The sequence below is a fragment of the Triturus cristatus genome, chromosome 4_1 (assembly GCF_964204655.1).
Source record: "Triturus cristatus chromosome 4_1, aTriCri1.1, whole genome shotgun sequence".
Taxonomy (NCBI): domain Eukaryota; kingdom Metazoa; phylum Chordata; class Amphibia; order Caudata; family Salamandridae; genus Triturus; species Triturus cristatus.
Genome location: NC_140585.1, coordinates 1,252,600,143 through 1,252,616,126, shown reverse-complemented (window position 1 = coordinate 1,252,616,126; position 15,984 = coordinate 1,252,600,143). Strand labels below are relative to the sequence as shown.

The 15,984-nt window shown below is 46.7% G+C and overlaps 1 protein-coding gene across 4 annotated transcripts in view; it reads left to right on the top strand.

Annotated features, from left to right (window-relative positions):
- Positions 1-15,984, top strand: part of LOC146856524 (cyclic AMP-dependent transcription factor ATF-7-like) — a 662,777-nt gene that overhangs the window by 165,204 nt on the left and 481,589 nt on the right. For 3 of the 4 annotated variants that reach the window (XM_085654700.1, XM_085654701.1, XM_085654698.1), the window contains exon 2: positions 15,858-15,926. In XM_085654700.1, coding sequence (XP_085510826.1) covers positions 15,879-15,926 — 48 coding nt within the window. In that variant the 5' untranslated portion in view covers positions 15,858-15,878. The remainder of the gene's footprint in view (positions 1-15,857; positions 15,927-15,984) is intronic. The other variant, XM_085654699.1, reaches the window with a different exon arrangement.

The following is a 15,984-nucleotide window of genomic DNA, read 5'->3' as shown; positions in this document are numbered from 1 at the left end:
TCTGGATCCTGTTTAAATATTTAAATTCAGCATCTGTGCAACACATTGCCTTTATTAAAAAAATACCTATGGTTTATTTTCTTTAGCTTTGAGGCATCTGCCTCAAATTATATATTGTGAAGTCTTTTATTCATTTTTAGCTGGGTACCAGTTCATTAGAAACGGAAAATTATAGAATTATTTAACCTCTTCATTGCCCCGCCCTTTCCACGCCCTGTGCCGGGCGTTTCATTAGCAGGCGGGGTTCATGACGAGATAGTCTCATCATGGGCACAGCGCAACCGCGCTCCATGACGAGACTATCTCGTCATGGGCACTGAAGGGGTTAAGTAAAATCCGTTTTAGTAATGTTTTCTATAGTCGTAGCAGGTAAGGAAAGATGTAATGAAACAAAATGTCCCTGCACTTTTAGATCCCACATAGATTTGCTTGTTTGCTGTCAATGAGGAGTTATCTGTCCAATCTAATAATCGAGTGTGCAGCACTGTAAGTGATGCCAAAGAGGTTATATTATCTCTCTCCTAGATTGCCCTTTAGGTTATTATGTTTTTTTTATTTCTGACAGGTAGGATAGGTTGGGACTGCAGGATTTATTCACCATATGCAGGAGAGGTAAGAAATCCTGTTTAATCAGACTGTTTTGATGGATTTTTTCCTCAACATGTTTGTTTGCAGCTCTGTAACAGAGAGGTGCTTTGTTTTTAACATCCTTAGCAGTCATGATGAATATCCTTTTTTAATGCAGGAAGAATGTTTTTATTCATAGCAGTCATGATGAATATCCTTTTTTAATGCAGGAAGAATATTTTTATCCAAAGCAGTCATGATGAATGTCCTTTTTTCATGCAGGAAGAGTATTTTTTTGATTTCTCAATTTAAGTAAATAGGAGAAGAACTGTGGCAGGGAGAAGACCATAAATAACTAGAAATTGTGTGGCTCCCACTATATGCACCATATGCTGTTTCTCTAAACCAGCAAAAGACACACAATTGATGGACGGAATACAGAACAAATCAAAACATTCTCCCCCAGTCAAGAGATCTGGGTTAAAACCATGATTCTTTTGCTCACCATGCCACCCTAGTTTAGACCTGGCCATATGCAAATTAGTCTTGACCCTGTGCCTCATGGGAACAGTCCAGCCCGAACTGCAAAGCCAGGTGCTCCCTGGACCGGACACAAGCATCCTAGGACCGGTTTCGGGGTTTCACTCCTCTTCAGCCAGGATAGCTTGAATCCAGTGGCACAGTGAGCCCGGGACCTACGTCTAGGCATACCCGGTGCACTTAGGGCGAGAAAGCATAAGACTCACAATTGATGGACGGAATGCAGAACAAATCGAACCATTCTCCCCCAGTCAAGAGATCTGGGTTAAATCAATCATTCTTTTGCTCACCATGCCACCCCAGTTTAGACCTGGCCATATGCAAACCAGCCTTGACCCTGTGCCTCATGGGAACAGTCCAGCTTGTTTCCAGTCCAGGGAGGACCTGGCTTGGCAGTTCGGGCTGGACTGATCCCATGAGGCACAGGGTCAAGACTGATTTGCATATGGCTGGTTTCAAACTGGAATGGCATGGTGAGTAAAAAAAGATGGATTTAGGCCCAGATCTCTGTACTGGGGTGAATGTATGACATTGTTCTGATTTCTGTCCATCAACTGATGTTTTTGCATTTGTCATCCTGAGTGGTATGGGTATGCCCAGACGTGGGTCCCGTGCTCTCCATACCACTGGAATCAAGCTATCCTGGCTGAAGAGGGGTGAAACCCGTCCTAGGATGCTTGTTTCCAGTCCAGGGAGGACATGGCTTGGCAGTTCGGGCTGGACTGTTCCCATGAGGCACAGGGTCAAGACTGATTTACATATGGCTGGGTTCAAACTGGAATGGCATGGTGAGCAAAAAATCGATGGATTTAGGCCCAGATCTCTGTACTGGGGTGAATGTATGACATTTTTCTGCATTCTATCCATCAACTGTTGTTTTTGCATTTCTATAAACCAGGGTTCTCCAAAGACGATCCTGGAGGGCCAGACCAATGCTGGAATTTGGCATATCCACTTTTAGATAAATGAAGTTATCTTACAAAATCTGACCTGGCTCCAGCCCTCCAGGACCGACGTTATAGAGCCCTGCTCTAAACGAATGATCCAGAATAAAATTGAGGTAAACAAAAGAGATGCAATGGGACAGAGAGCAAAGCTATACAGATTTAGCACTCCTATATGGCCAAAATATTGCCTGATTTTGTGAGGTCAAAAATTGAGCCTTTATTATAGCTGAGAAAGCATTCAATTTTTTGCTGTTTCAAATTCCTGATACGCTGGCCCTGAAGAGTATTATAAAGCCAGGGCCACTCTTGGAAAATCAGTACCTTCATAGGATTGTGCAACTTGTGTGGCATGAAGATCATAGAGGGCTCCTAAGAATTTTGCCTCCAAAGCCTATCACTTGTCTTTGTTGAAGGTTGTTGTGCGAACTGTAAACAGCATCATAAGAGTTTGCAATATCTAACAAACTTACCGGGTGAAAGGGAACCTTGATGGAGAGCGATATTGAGAATCAAAATCATTATTGTTGTTGAGGATCACTTTGACACTGGTTAAAGTGCAGGCTTAAAAAAAAAATCTATATACTTTTGCCATCAGGTTAGGCTATAGTGTGACCCCTCTCCACCTTGGAAACGGCTAGTACTGTATGATGACTAGAATTATTGGCAGGTAGAGCAGCATGGGAAGCAGAAAATTACCTCTTTAATAAGTGTGGAGAAGTGTGGCTCAGGGGTTAGAGGCAGCAGACCCGGAAGCTGAGATCGGTCCTGGACCAGCGTTCAATTCCCCGCCTCGGCGGGTCTTGGGCTAAAAATTCCACGGACTCGATAATTCTCGCCCCGGTGCCTCCTCGACTCACGGGTTCACACTCTGCGACTCTGGGCAATAGCTTGCTTAATCTCCACAACGGCCCCTCGCGGCGGGATGCCTGACTTTCACCTTGTGGATACCCTGCTATCTCACAGGGGAATACCAGGACGGGTTCCCTAAGCAAGCGCCGGGAAACCCACAGCGGGTAGCTGTGCGCTATATAAGCTCAACTACATTTACATTTACAAGTTATAAACAGGAGGACCAGAAGGAATACAGGACCTAATCCCCTTTTGTTGAAGTGGAGGCAGTAACAAGCTCATTGTCAGTGAATGGCGTTCCAGAATCCTCTGGTCTAGTGTGAATGGTGCAGAGGAATTTCATACCCCATTTCAAGCCTTTGATGCTGGTGGTTGGGGACGATGAGGTGTGTGGGGGAGTAGTTCAGAGATTGGGATTTAAAGTCCTTCTCAGTTTATATTGTTTCTCAGTTTTGGATGTCATTGTTTTGGCTAGGATGATATTTTTTCCCTGAAACATTTATTGATTTTACACAGAAATTTCCAAAGACCAGATCCATTGTTTCCACAATAAGATATATACAGCTTCTTGACAAGTATATAGTCTCAGGATCTCCCACCCTCCTTGACCCATGGGGTTCAATTATCTCAATCTTATCGCACTTCATTTCTTTCGTATTGCAATAGGTATTCAGTATACAAATGTCACTTACACAGCACATCATGTTACCATTCCTGGAAGTTACACTCGTTCATGAGTCACAGGAAAGTGATCGATCAGTGGCTTCCAGATTTTTTCAAGATTGTCTCTTTTTCATGCAAGTCATGCGAAAGGGATTCCATGGTAAACCGAGAGCACAAACGTCTGGCCATCTAGTCTGTTTGAAGTGGAGGTTCAAACTTTTTATAGTGTGACAGTATTGTGTGTTTGGTTGCTAATAATATATATATGGTCTGTCTTTGTCATGCCAAGTATGACAGCATCGTGTTTTTGGCTGATGATAAAATGTATTTGGTCTGACTTGCCATGCCAAACTCAGCTTGAGGTCTCAAACCCAAAATATATGTTGCTTGTTAAGCAAGTGCAGGGCAGCTCAACTGGTCTCTGATACAGCTTAGGATTTCTAGGGCAAAATATTTCAGAGTCGTGTGCCAGTATTTTTCGATTTTTTTCTTAGACCATTCATAGGCCACTCATATTTCAAAAGCGCTAAAATATTGTTCTAGGTTTGGAAGATTTAGTGATCCCTCTACTACTTTCATTATTTTCCAAGATACCCTATGTTTCCTCCCCCCTCCAACACACTAAAGAACCTTATCACGTACGGATCGCAGTCTCTCCATTTATTTATTTTTAGTTTTTGAAGGGTGAATGGATTATGCAAGGGTTTGAAATAAATGTAGTAGATGCAAAAGTATTTTCATTTTGATTGTCCTCAATGCTTCAGCTAATGTTATTTACAAGTTGTGATAGAAAGATTTGCATAATTCATCTGTTAAATTGACACTTGCAACAATTAAATTTTAGCTTAGTGTTAGTTTACTCTGTGGCTAATTGATTCCATTACCGCATTTCCAAACATGCATACGGGGATTCCGAATGAAGAATTTATTGAACGCCCACCACACAACTTCTACTGACTCTTTACTGCTGCCACCAGACAACCTAGCTTCCTTCGATCACTTCCAATCCTTTAGACAGTGTAAAAGAACGCTCTTCAATGAGCATCACTGATGTGACTTTCTTTGAGAGCATAGATCTGTGTGCACTGGAACTTTACCTCTGGAGAGCACACTAGAGTTTTTCTTATGGAGTCATTTCTTTAAAGTAAAGAGGATCACACGCTCCTAGTTTCTCAAAGTTAATCCAATATCGTACTCAGCTTGTAGCATACAATAGGCTTTCTCTCTCTGATCCAAGAGTGTAAGAAATCAATGATTCAGAAAACGTTCCCCGATGGGGTTTGTCCCCTCCTTGCACTGCTTAAAGATCCTAACCAGTAGGAATTCTGTGAAATTCATAAATCTTGCCCACAATTTAAGAGTCGAGTTTCAATGAAGAATTTATTCATTGAATTTCCATTACGTTGTTATGGGTAATTTTCATGCGCCTTCATGCCCCTGTACAATAATGGAATTTCTAAGAGATGTGAGAGGTACAAACTTGTCCCCCTCGACAACAATCCATCCCATACTGTCAACTTATCCACTACCTTTACAAAAGTCTTTAAGTCGATTCTAACTTTCCTTTCGCTTGGCTAACCTAACTTCATAAAATTCATAACAGCACATAGATTGTATCTTATTTTATGCCAACCCCCCAGTCTTCTTCATTGAATGCACCAATATGTGGTGTCAACTGATGCAATTAAGCTGTTCTACAAATCCCCTTCATTACTACTATCCATGGATTCCTCAACATCTAGTGGAAAACGAGATGGGTAGTCTGCACATACATTTTCCCACATCAGGGATATATTTGCGCACAAAATTGAACAGTAATGGTTTTTTAGAAAGTCTGGCTATTCTTTGGGTAAATTCTTGCATGCTGGTCCCATTGGGAATCAAAATCAGTATTGAGTGATCAGTTTGACTCACAGATCTCTTACCCCACTTAAAATTCAAAAATGTCATGCTCGCCCACTAGCAGGCTAATAACTTCTTCTCAATGACTGAATACTGTGTTTCAGCATTAGTAAACTTCCATGAATCATATCCAGTAGTATTTCTATTCTCATATATTCTTCCTTTTTTTGAGTAGAAACAGCACCTAACCCAACATTGCTATCGTCCACCGTCCATATACACGACACTGCCAATATTGTAATTGTAAGTTGTAGATTTATTTAGCGTGGTTTTATCACCCGTGAGGGCACGGAGATTGGACGATTTGCCCAAAATCACTGGATGTTGAGCTGACGTGGATTTGGAAACCTGGATCCTCGGCTCCTGAGTTGGCAACTTTGGCAAGGTAAATAAGGGAAATAATGTTTCAGCGCTTTGGGGTAAACCAGTTGCTTTTTTATCGCACAAAAATCTGCTGACACTCTGCATTCCAGTCAAAAATAACACCTCTTTGCAGAATGCGGTAAAGAGGTCTCAGTCGTGAAGCATATCTTGTATAAATCGCAAATAAAATTCACACATACCTAGAAATGCCTTCAGTCCTGCTTTGTCCACAGAGGGTTTGGCTTCCATAATACTCTTGACTAAACTGGGTTTAGGCTCAATCCCTTCCTCAGAAACAAAATGACCCAAATATTCAACATTGTTTTTCAAAAATATACACGTGTTTATTCTAAGTAACACACCGTACAATTGGAACCTCTTCAACACTTCATCCAAATTTTATCATGCATTTCTTTGATTCCTGCAAGTCAGAATGTAGTCTTGGAAAATAGATAAGCCCTGAACACCTTTTTGAATGTTACACATTACTCTTTGAAACAACGATGCTGCCAAAGCCAAACCAAAACACATTCTGCAATATTGGTACACTTCAAATGGCAATAGAAACTCTGAAAAGTGGCTTGATTCAAGTTCAATTTGGTGTTATGCTGAAGCCAAATCTAACTTCGAGACCCACTTTGCATCTTTCAAACCCGCCAACAACTCACTGATGTTGGCTAAGATGTGAATCTACCCACAACTTCATATTGAGACAGTGAAAATCCACACATACCCTTAACTCAAAATTATGTTTATGAGAAAATACTAACAGTGACAGCCATAACGACGAGTAACAGGTTCAATTATGCACCTTTTACACAATACATCCAATTGTTACTCAAAATCTTTCCAGATACTAAATGGCACATTTCTCATCTTGTGCTTAATTGGTTGGGCTCCTTCCTTAACCTTAAGGGAGGAACTTCAGTTTTTATCTCATTGAATGATGGTTTAAGCAGTTTTATGGACTAATATCTTAATATATGTGCACTATTTAATACTACAGCTTGATGTGTAACACATACTTTGACTTTTTAGAGAAGTGGTGGCAACCTGTCTTTGATTTTTTGGGGTATGTTTGTCTTAAAAAAGAAGGTGCTAACTGTAGAATCTATGGGTGGGGCATCTGGTGCGTTGAGGTGTCTTGGGGGGGCGGGGGGGGGAATCAATCAACTTCATTATAGTCGACCATTCCTGCACTTGACCACTTCTTTATTATTGTCTACATATGGTTATGCAAATCACATTGAAATAGGCCTTTCACAGCCAGGCTTGGGCTGTGGAAGAGGCTGCTCTTTAAATGGTTGATGGCTGTGTCAAATATGATTGATGTGTCATACTGGTGAATCTTGCTGTCCTTGCTTGCTACAAAAGTCTTTGGGTGGAAATTATTTTTTTGCTCCCTGATTCGTTACTACTAGTAATGGCGTTTTTCTGGATGGAAGTTGCTAAAAAGCATACTTCCTCATCGTTAATTATAGCGGTGATGAATTGATATTGCCTCTTTTCAGGACTTACTGTCTTTGTGGATGGTTGTTTTATGTTTCTTGATTGGTTTCTCCTAGCATTAGTTCTGATTTGGGATTGTCTCTTTACAATCCTTACTGTGAACAGGGCGTCTTGCTGGGTGTACATAGAAATGTGCTCCTGTTTGGTTGCTTCTAGAGACTGGTGATAGTTTGACATTTGGTTTTTGTTGTCCTTTCTATATTAGGAGCTTCATACTGCTTCCTGATTTGTTGCTTCTGCTCAGTGCTGCAGTTTTGGGATTGGCTCTTTATCGTCCTCCTCCTGGGCTGGAGTTCTTTATTTGTTGCTAATAGGTGGTTGTGCTGTCATGGGATTGGCAGGGTATAGGACTCTTTCCAGGAGGACACTCCTGCAGAAATATGCTTCATATTGCTTCCTGTTTGACTGGCTGTAGTCAGTAGTGTGCTGGCTCGAGATTGACTTTTTAGTCCTGCTAGTGGTTGAAAGTTGTAGATTGATTACTTCTAATGAGAGGCGCTGATTTGGGATGGTCTGCTAACATTCCTTTTTCTGCAGGAGACTTCATGTTGCTTCATGATTTATTGCTTCTAGAGAATGGTATTGGCTATGGATTGGTTCCTTGTATTTTTTTTTTTTAAACATATTTTTATTGACATTTTCAGAGTGAATATACCGTACATCTTTCCAGTAATTATGGCATATAGTATAGTATACGGTATCATACACCAACTGTATGTCCTGACATAGATTCATCAGATAAATTATATGATCCGGTACGAGCCTGTGTGCGCATCCCAGGGATACGAATGAGTAATATGTCATGTGAACCGGGGAGTAACATAGGTTAAAACTAGGGGAGGGGCATGGAAATTCACCTTTGGACCACGTAACCCAGTGTGGAAGCTGTCGTGTGGGTGTAACATCTCGAAGAATCGCGCTTGGACCTTCTCTTAGGGTCATCTGGCAGCGGTGATATTGGACACTATCAGGCTATGCGTGACTGCTCTATCGGGGCTAATAGCGTGACTGTGTCCTCTGTGGGGTTCTCGCCAGGGGTCCATTGCTTAAATCGGAATAGTAACAAGGCCCATTCCAATGATATATGGTTCTTTCGGACCCCTCTCACCTCCTCTTCCCGCAATGTCTCCTCCTCTGCCGCTGCCCATTTATGTGTCGCACCACCCAGGCTGCCAGTGAGGGGCCCGTGGGGGATCGCCAGTACATAGCGATACTGCGTTTGGCCAATAGCATCGCAAGGGAGAGAAATCAAGTCTGCACCTTCTGTTGCTTACGTACTCGGAAGATACCTAGGGCGCTGGCCTCCCACGTGTTCATAGAAGTGATCCCTGTAAGGTCACTTAGAGCAGCGTGAACGCTCTGCCAGAACGCTCGAATGATGGAGCAACTCCAAAACATGTGTCGGAAATCTGCGTCCTGAGTCCTGTAGTACCGTTGGAGGCGTGCTGGTGTTAAATAAGCTCTGTGGAGTATGTAGTACTGAATGTTTTTGAAGCGTGCATTTCTAGATACCTTCTTGGGGTACTCTAGCGCCCTCTCCCACTCCTTCTCGTGAAGCACGCGTCCAATTTCAGTTTCCCATGTGACCCGCAAGGTCTCCAGTGGTCTGATGGTTAGCTCCCGTATGGCTTTATAGAGCCAGGTAGTTAAATGGCGACCCGCTCCCATATGTAGAATCGTGTGGAGGACTGGGTGTGCTTGTGGTTCCCCCCTGGCAAGGTCGTGATATGGCCTGTAGCTATCTAGTAGTTGACGGTGAAGCAGGAACTGCCCCGGAGGCAGGTCATAGTCTTCCACCAGATTGTGGAAGGGTCGAAGCTGCCCGTCCTCAAAAAGGGATTCCATCTCCGTGATGCCAGCGGATGTCCAGGTACGAAGTGGGCCGCTTGTGTAATAATGTTCCCGGTTGGGCCATCCCACTAGAGGGACCAGTGGGGAATACAACGGTGTCCCCGAGGACATGCAGTGAATCCTTTGCATGCACCGCCGTGCCACCGTCACCTGTAGGGGGTACGTGCGTTTCGGCTTAGTGCCGGGGAGCAGCAGGCGCCGTATCTCCGGAGTAGAGATCCGCCCCGTCATAGTATGCGTTTCCACAACGTATTTGTCTGCCGTCCAGTGAGATAGCCACTGGAGTTGCGCAGCTAAAAAGTAGGCCTCGAACGAGGGAGCCCCCAAGCCGCCCTGCGTGGTGGGCATCTGTAGCTTTTTCAGTCCTATTCTATGTCTGGCGGACCCCCATATTAACATGCTAAGGAGGGAGTCCAAGTCCCGAAAAAGGTTCTAGGCGGGATCACTGGTAGGTTGGTGAAAAAGTATAAGAATCGCGGGACCATAATCATTTTGGCTAAAGCCACTCGGCCTATTGGGGCCAACGGGAGGCTCCTCCAAAAGCTGACTGCAGCTCTAGTGCCCGCCAACGCCTTACCGTGGTTTCCCTCGAAAATATCCGTCGGAGAGTGGTAGAGACGAATCCCCAGGTACCGGGGGGCTTCCGCACTCCACGGGATGTGCTGGGCTCCCAGTCTAATCTCCTGAGGGGGAAGGCCCGGGTGTAGCGGGTATACCGTGGATTTGTCCCAATTTACCCGTAGCCCAGAGGCCGCCGCAAACTCCGTCAAAGTCACCCATAAGGGGGTCAGGTCGTCCGTGATATCACGTATATAGATTAACAAATCATCAGCATACAAAGAGACACTGTGCACTGTACCCCCAACTGGGATGCCCCAATGAGCCCCCTCCTGGCGGAGTCGTATGGCTAATGGTTCGACTGCCAGGGCGAAAAGTAACGGAGACAATGGACATCCCTGTCTCGTACCTCTCTGAACCGCAAACGCTGCTGAGATATATCGGCCTAGGCGCACCCGCGATGTCAGTTTAGTGTATAGAAGTTGCGTTTATGCAAGAAGGGTGGGACCAATGTTCGCACGCTGTAGGACCGTGAAAAGATACTGCCACGTGAGGGAATCAAAAGCCTTCTCAAGGTCGAGGATGAGACAGGCCGCCCGGGGGTAAATCCCCTGCACTTGGTCTTGGATGTGGAAAACCCGGCGTATGTTCTGGGAGGTGCGTCTGCCAGGGATAAATCCGCACTGGTCCGGGTGAACCAGGGGGCAGATTATTTGTAGGTATCTATCTGCAAGAATCTTCCCGAGGATTTTACAATCTGCGGATAGCAACGTTATGGGTCTATATGAGGCCAGTTGCTGTGGATCTCGATGCGGTTTTAAAAAGGTCACGAGTACTGACTCTCGCATAGATGTCGGCAGCTCTCCTTTCTCCAGCGCTGTCATCAGCATCGCCACCAAGCGAGGGACCAGGTGCGTTGCAAACGTTGAGTAGAATTCTAGCGGAAACCCATCTAGTCCTGGTGCCTTCTTGCGGGCTAGGGCGTGTAAGGCCTGGGTCACATCTGCTGCTGTTATTGGTGAGTCCAGGGCTTCTTTATCCGTCCGTGAGATTTTTGGTATAATTAAGGGGGCCAGGAATCGCTCCACCGCGGCTTGCAGGGCAAGACGTACGCGTAAATTATGTGGGATGGAGTGGAAGGAGTACAGTCTGGTCTGGGGGTGGTGTTTTCGCCACGCGTCGGTCAGGGACCAATGCGCAGTCCACGCCCGAAATCGAGCCGTCTGCCTGTGTGTTGGCGAGTGCGCCGTGGGAGGGTGCGAGCGGTCCAGGTGCACATCAAGCGTGCAATTATAGTCTCCTCCCAAGATCCAGGGGATTGAGGCAAACGGGGCAAGTATCCCGGTGAGGTGATCCCAAAATTTGTCTTGTTCTACATTGGGGGCATAAATGCTACCAAGAAGTACCGCCTGTCCGTCTAAGAGGCCCTCCATTAGTGCATATCTGCCGTCTTTATCCACCACCCTCCGAAGTTCCTGGAACGGGGTTTCCCGGTCGCACCCAGATCAGCGCCCCCCGGGCGAACGCAGAGTAATTTGTGGCGCATATGATCCCCCACCACTTTGCCTGTAGTTTCCCCACCTCTTTTGCAATGAGATGCGTCTCCTGTAGGAAAGCAATCGGGGCATTGTGATGTTTTGCATATGAGTACACTGCGTATCGCTTGCGCGGTGTGTGAAGCCCCCTAACATTTAGGGTGAGGATGGTGACATCCGTGTGTGGCGTACTCGGTGCCATGTCTCGGTATCTGCGCGCAAGGAGCGTGGATTGTGCTCGTTGGGGCGCTGTAACCTCGGTCGGTCTAGCAGAAGGAAGGTGGCTGTACCCCCTGACGCTGTTCCGCTATGTGTATCGTGTGGTTGGGTCTGGGGTATTCCATGCAGGGGGTCGGGACATTGTTGAACTGGGATACTCAACTGAACAATCGGGGACGAGAAACAGTCCCAATGCCAAGGACCCATCGTCAAATAACGACGCGTCCAAACCTGTTTACCCTCGTATGGGGGGTGTAACAATGTAGGTTGGGGGCGTTGGCGTGTGCAGGCCGGGCCAGACGCGGGTCGGGCCAGTAGGAGGATCAATGGATGTTGCTCGTACTGTGTCAAATGTTAATCGGAATGTCTATAGCTAATGTGTGGGGCTGGAGCATACTTATCTCAATGTTAGTCCCAGGTGTCCTTTCTCACTTCACATGAGATCCGGATTGTTCATCCAGGATGAGGTCCGCCGTCTGAGGAGTGACCGGGGGGGGGGGTGTTACAGACTCAGCCCCCGACCCCGTTCCATCGCTGTTGTTCTCTTCCTCGGAGGTAAAGACATGTGGAGGCCGGTCGATGTCGTCTATCTGGGGAGACGCTTGCAGATCGATCACTGCTTGCAGGGCCTCCCTCCGTTCCTTCACGATCTGCTCCAAGTCAGGGGAGTCCTGGGTACGTGATCGGGATCCGCCACTCGTGCCCCTGCGTGGGCGCCGTTGAGAGTGCCTCCTGGTCTGTGACACCTTAGGGTTCAGGTCTCTCGCAGCTGCTGTCTTGGACTGTCGTGTGCAGTGACGATCCGCCCAATCCTGTGCCTCCGAGGCAGTACCGAAAAACACCGTGGAGCCAGCATAGACTACCCTGAGGCGAGCCGGAAAGAGCAATGAATATTGGATGTTGTTCTCTCTGAGTCGACGTTTCACGGTCAGGAATGAGGACCGTTGTTTTTGTACCGCTCTGGCATAGTCTGGGAACACCATGACCCGCTGATTGTCGACCTGTAGGGTGCCGGTTATTCGTGCCGCACGTAGCACCGCGTCCCTGTCCCGGAAGTGCAGGAACTTAGCCAGCATCGGCCTTGGGGGCGCCCCCGGCGGTGGTCTGCGGGCCGGGACCCTGTGGGCCCGTTCCATGGAAAAGAATTTTGAGCGGTCCTTTTCTGGGGTGAAGGATTTCCAGGTATTGCAGAGGGTCCGTACCTTCAATTCCTTCGGGTAAACCCAGTACGCGTATGTTACAGCGGCTCGAGCGTCCTTCCAAGTCGTCTGTGCGCTCCTCCAGGGTGGTGAGTCTCTGCAACAACGTCTGCATCGTCTTCTGATGCGTTCCGATCGTCGGCTGCAAGTCTGCCAGCTTCTTCTCCCCTTCCTTCACCCTATCCGCCAGTTTCCGGTGGTCGTCGCGGAGAAGATTAATGTCAGTCGCTAGTGTCCCAAGCCGCTCTTCCATGGACACCCTGGAGAGTTCAATAGCGGCAAGTACCTGGTCTAATTTGGTGGATATTGAGGGATCGGTCGGCGGCTCCGCTGCGTTCATCCACGTCCGGGATTTAGGCATCTTCTCAGGAGCCGTCTCGGGGACCGCCGATTGCTGTGTCCCTCTTGGCTTCCCCATACCTGCTGTCGGGGTAATGCGGTGAGCCGGGCTAGTTCGCCGGTTATCCGGAGTAACGTCCTCTCTCGGAGATGGGGGGCCGCTCCGTCAACGGTCCTATCGCCTCCAGCGACTGACGTACCTCCTCCGCGTGTGAACACCCCCACTCCTCTAGGCTCCCTGCTGCACTCCTCTCTCCCCCACCCTACGGGGAGGCCGCTGTCCGTAACTGCAAGGGTCCGACCACCAGCTTTGCTGCAGAGCGCTGCCCCGTCCTGCGTCCCCTCGCTGAATTCTACCGCACAGGGCCGGGGACAGGGGGGGCCCAACTCACTCCACTCGAGTACTCGTGGGTCTCTGCCGGGTTCTAACTCCGTGCGTTATATACTCGAGTCGGGCGCCATCTTGAGGTCAGGCTCCACGACCAAACATCAGGAGTCACCAGGGTCCACCAACCGTCTCACAGTCACCACCGATGCAGCGACTGTCCTGCGTTGCCCTGGGAAGGCGGTATCTTCACTCAGCGCCGTCCCAATCGCGGTGTCTGTGCCAGCGCTAGGGCCGCGCCGCAGCCAAGATGGCTACCTGCCGTCTGCGCGCCGATCCCCGTGTGGTGGGGGACTCGCGCTCCGGAGTTGGGCCAGGCGCTGCTCCTGATATAATCCGTGCCGAGGGTACCAGCGCCTGGAGCACGCTTCTCGTGGCTGATCGCCGATGATGCCAGTGTCCGGGCTCCCGCTCGCTGCCTCTAGCGCGGAGCCGCCTCGGAACCCATCGCCGTCATCTTGCGGCCGCGAGCCCCGGCCCGGCGCTTCTATCGCCACTGCAGCTTAGCTCCCACGTTAGGTGCCGGATCTTGGCAGCAGTGAAGTCCAGCCCCGCTCCGGTATCTGGAGCTGGAATTGCGGGCAGGAACAACGTCTGGAGACTGCAGATCGTTTGGCCCGATCGCGGAGCTCTAGTCGGCTGCGACCGCCATGTTAGGCTGCTCGGCCACACCACCATGGATTGGTTCCTTGTAGCCCTTACTTTGTCTTGGGTGGTGACATTTGGTTGCCACTTAATCTTTCCTCTAGGTGGCACTTCCTGTCAATTCCAGGTTCGTTTCCTGTTGGTTCCTGATTATTTGTTGTGATCCTGGTTTAGGATTAGTTTCAATCCTTCCTCTCTGCAGGACTCTGTGTATGAGAATTCCTGTGTCTTCCTTATTAATTGCTTCCTGTGAGTGATAGTTGCTTGGGATTTGCCATTTATAATCCTTCCTGAATTTGGGACATAATGAAGAAATGAGCTTCCTGATTGGATGATTCTTGAATAAGTAACACAAGCTTGCAGGAGGTTTTGTGGTTTATGTGTGTGCCCCTACCATCTACCATATAGCATATTTCAACGCCTAATGCACACCAACCCTACCACATAAGAGATGGTTTGTTTTTGTGTCAGGGATTGGATGACATTCTTTGCCAGTTTAGTATGGTCCATGTGTTTTGGAGATGATACATCTTTAATAATCACATATGTTTTTTTTTTGAGTAACTGTTATTTCTGAGTAGATCATTATTCTTATTGACCAGTTTTATGAATGTGATTTAATAATTTTTTTTCTGCACATGTTTTTAGATCATGCAAACAACTCTGAATTAATGCACAAGTGAGCTCTCGAAGCTGAATTCACAAGTTTGTTTCCATAGACAGTTTTTAACCCCTTCGCCATGTTTTACTCCGTTTTCCCTTCATTATCGGTCTGTTTTGAAATTTGCTGATAGGTTTAGTCATGAACATGCCTTGTCTGTATGGCGCACAGGATAATGAAACATTTAGCACTATTATTACCACAATCCTATTTGTTTCCTTTCAACCAGTGATAGAGTAATGACTGATTAGAGATTTCTAGAGTGGGTGGTAAACCAGAAAGAGATGAGCAAAGGTCTGTTACTGAACCTTTTCTGTGCCAATATGACTTACCAGGGGAAGTAAGCAGGGATAAGCAAAGCTGTGGAGTGTGGCACTCTTGACAGTGTTTCCTCCTTTCAAGGGGTTCGGCAATTGTAGAACTTTCTGACTTGGAGAACAATTGAGGAAGATTGTTGATCGGCTTTGGTGGTCGATGAGCTTACCGTTCCTTTATCCTTGGTAAATGTCTCCAGTCAGCACCTAGTAGTTTCACAGAATTAACCCTGGTAGGGATAGGTTAATAACCAATGATTGCTTGGTTAGAATGCTTCACATGTTGGTAATACAAAGATGCTTTAGAATGAGGACTTCAGATTTTAAGTCACTTTATATGTTTTGACAATTTCAAGAAGGCAACATCCACCTAAAATTTGCTTTGTAGGTGAGTAAAAGTGGTGATCTCAGAGTATGCCAACCATTCCATTCCCTGTGATGTTTGCATTTGTGGTTCAATTGATGCCATTTGAAATTAGAAGTACATGTCCCTGAATATAAATAATAGGCCTGAACTGGATGAGGAACACCTATTGACATGAGAATCGTGAGCACTGTTGGGTAAGCCTGTACCTCAAAAAACAGTAGTGAGAGTTGTAGGAAAGTTGAGTGTGAGGCTTAATAGGGTATTCATATTCTTCAGTGATTGGGAAATTGGCGCAGCAGAGGAGCTTGGTGGTATTTTCAGCACTTACTTGGGAAATTCTCATATGTCTATATATTCAATGTTGTATTCTGATTTTATTTTCTGAGTCTTGTTTATTTTCTTTCAGTGCTCTTTCATTTGAAGTTATTGTTGTTTTTTTTGCAGCAGTTACTGTCGTTGTGAACAATGGGGGATGACAGACCGTTTCTGTGCAGCGCCCCTGGCTGCGGGCAGGTGAGTACTCTCTGATCTGGCTTGTTTTTTGAAGTAGTGTTAGTAGCAGATGTCTTCG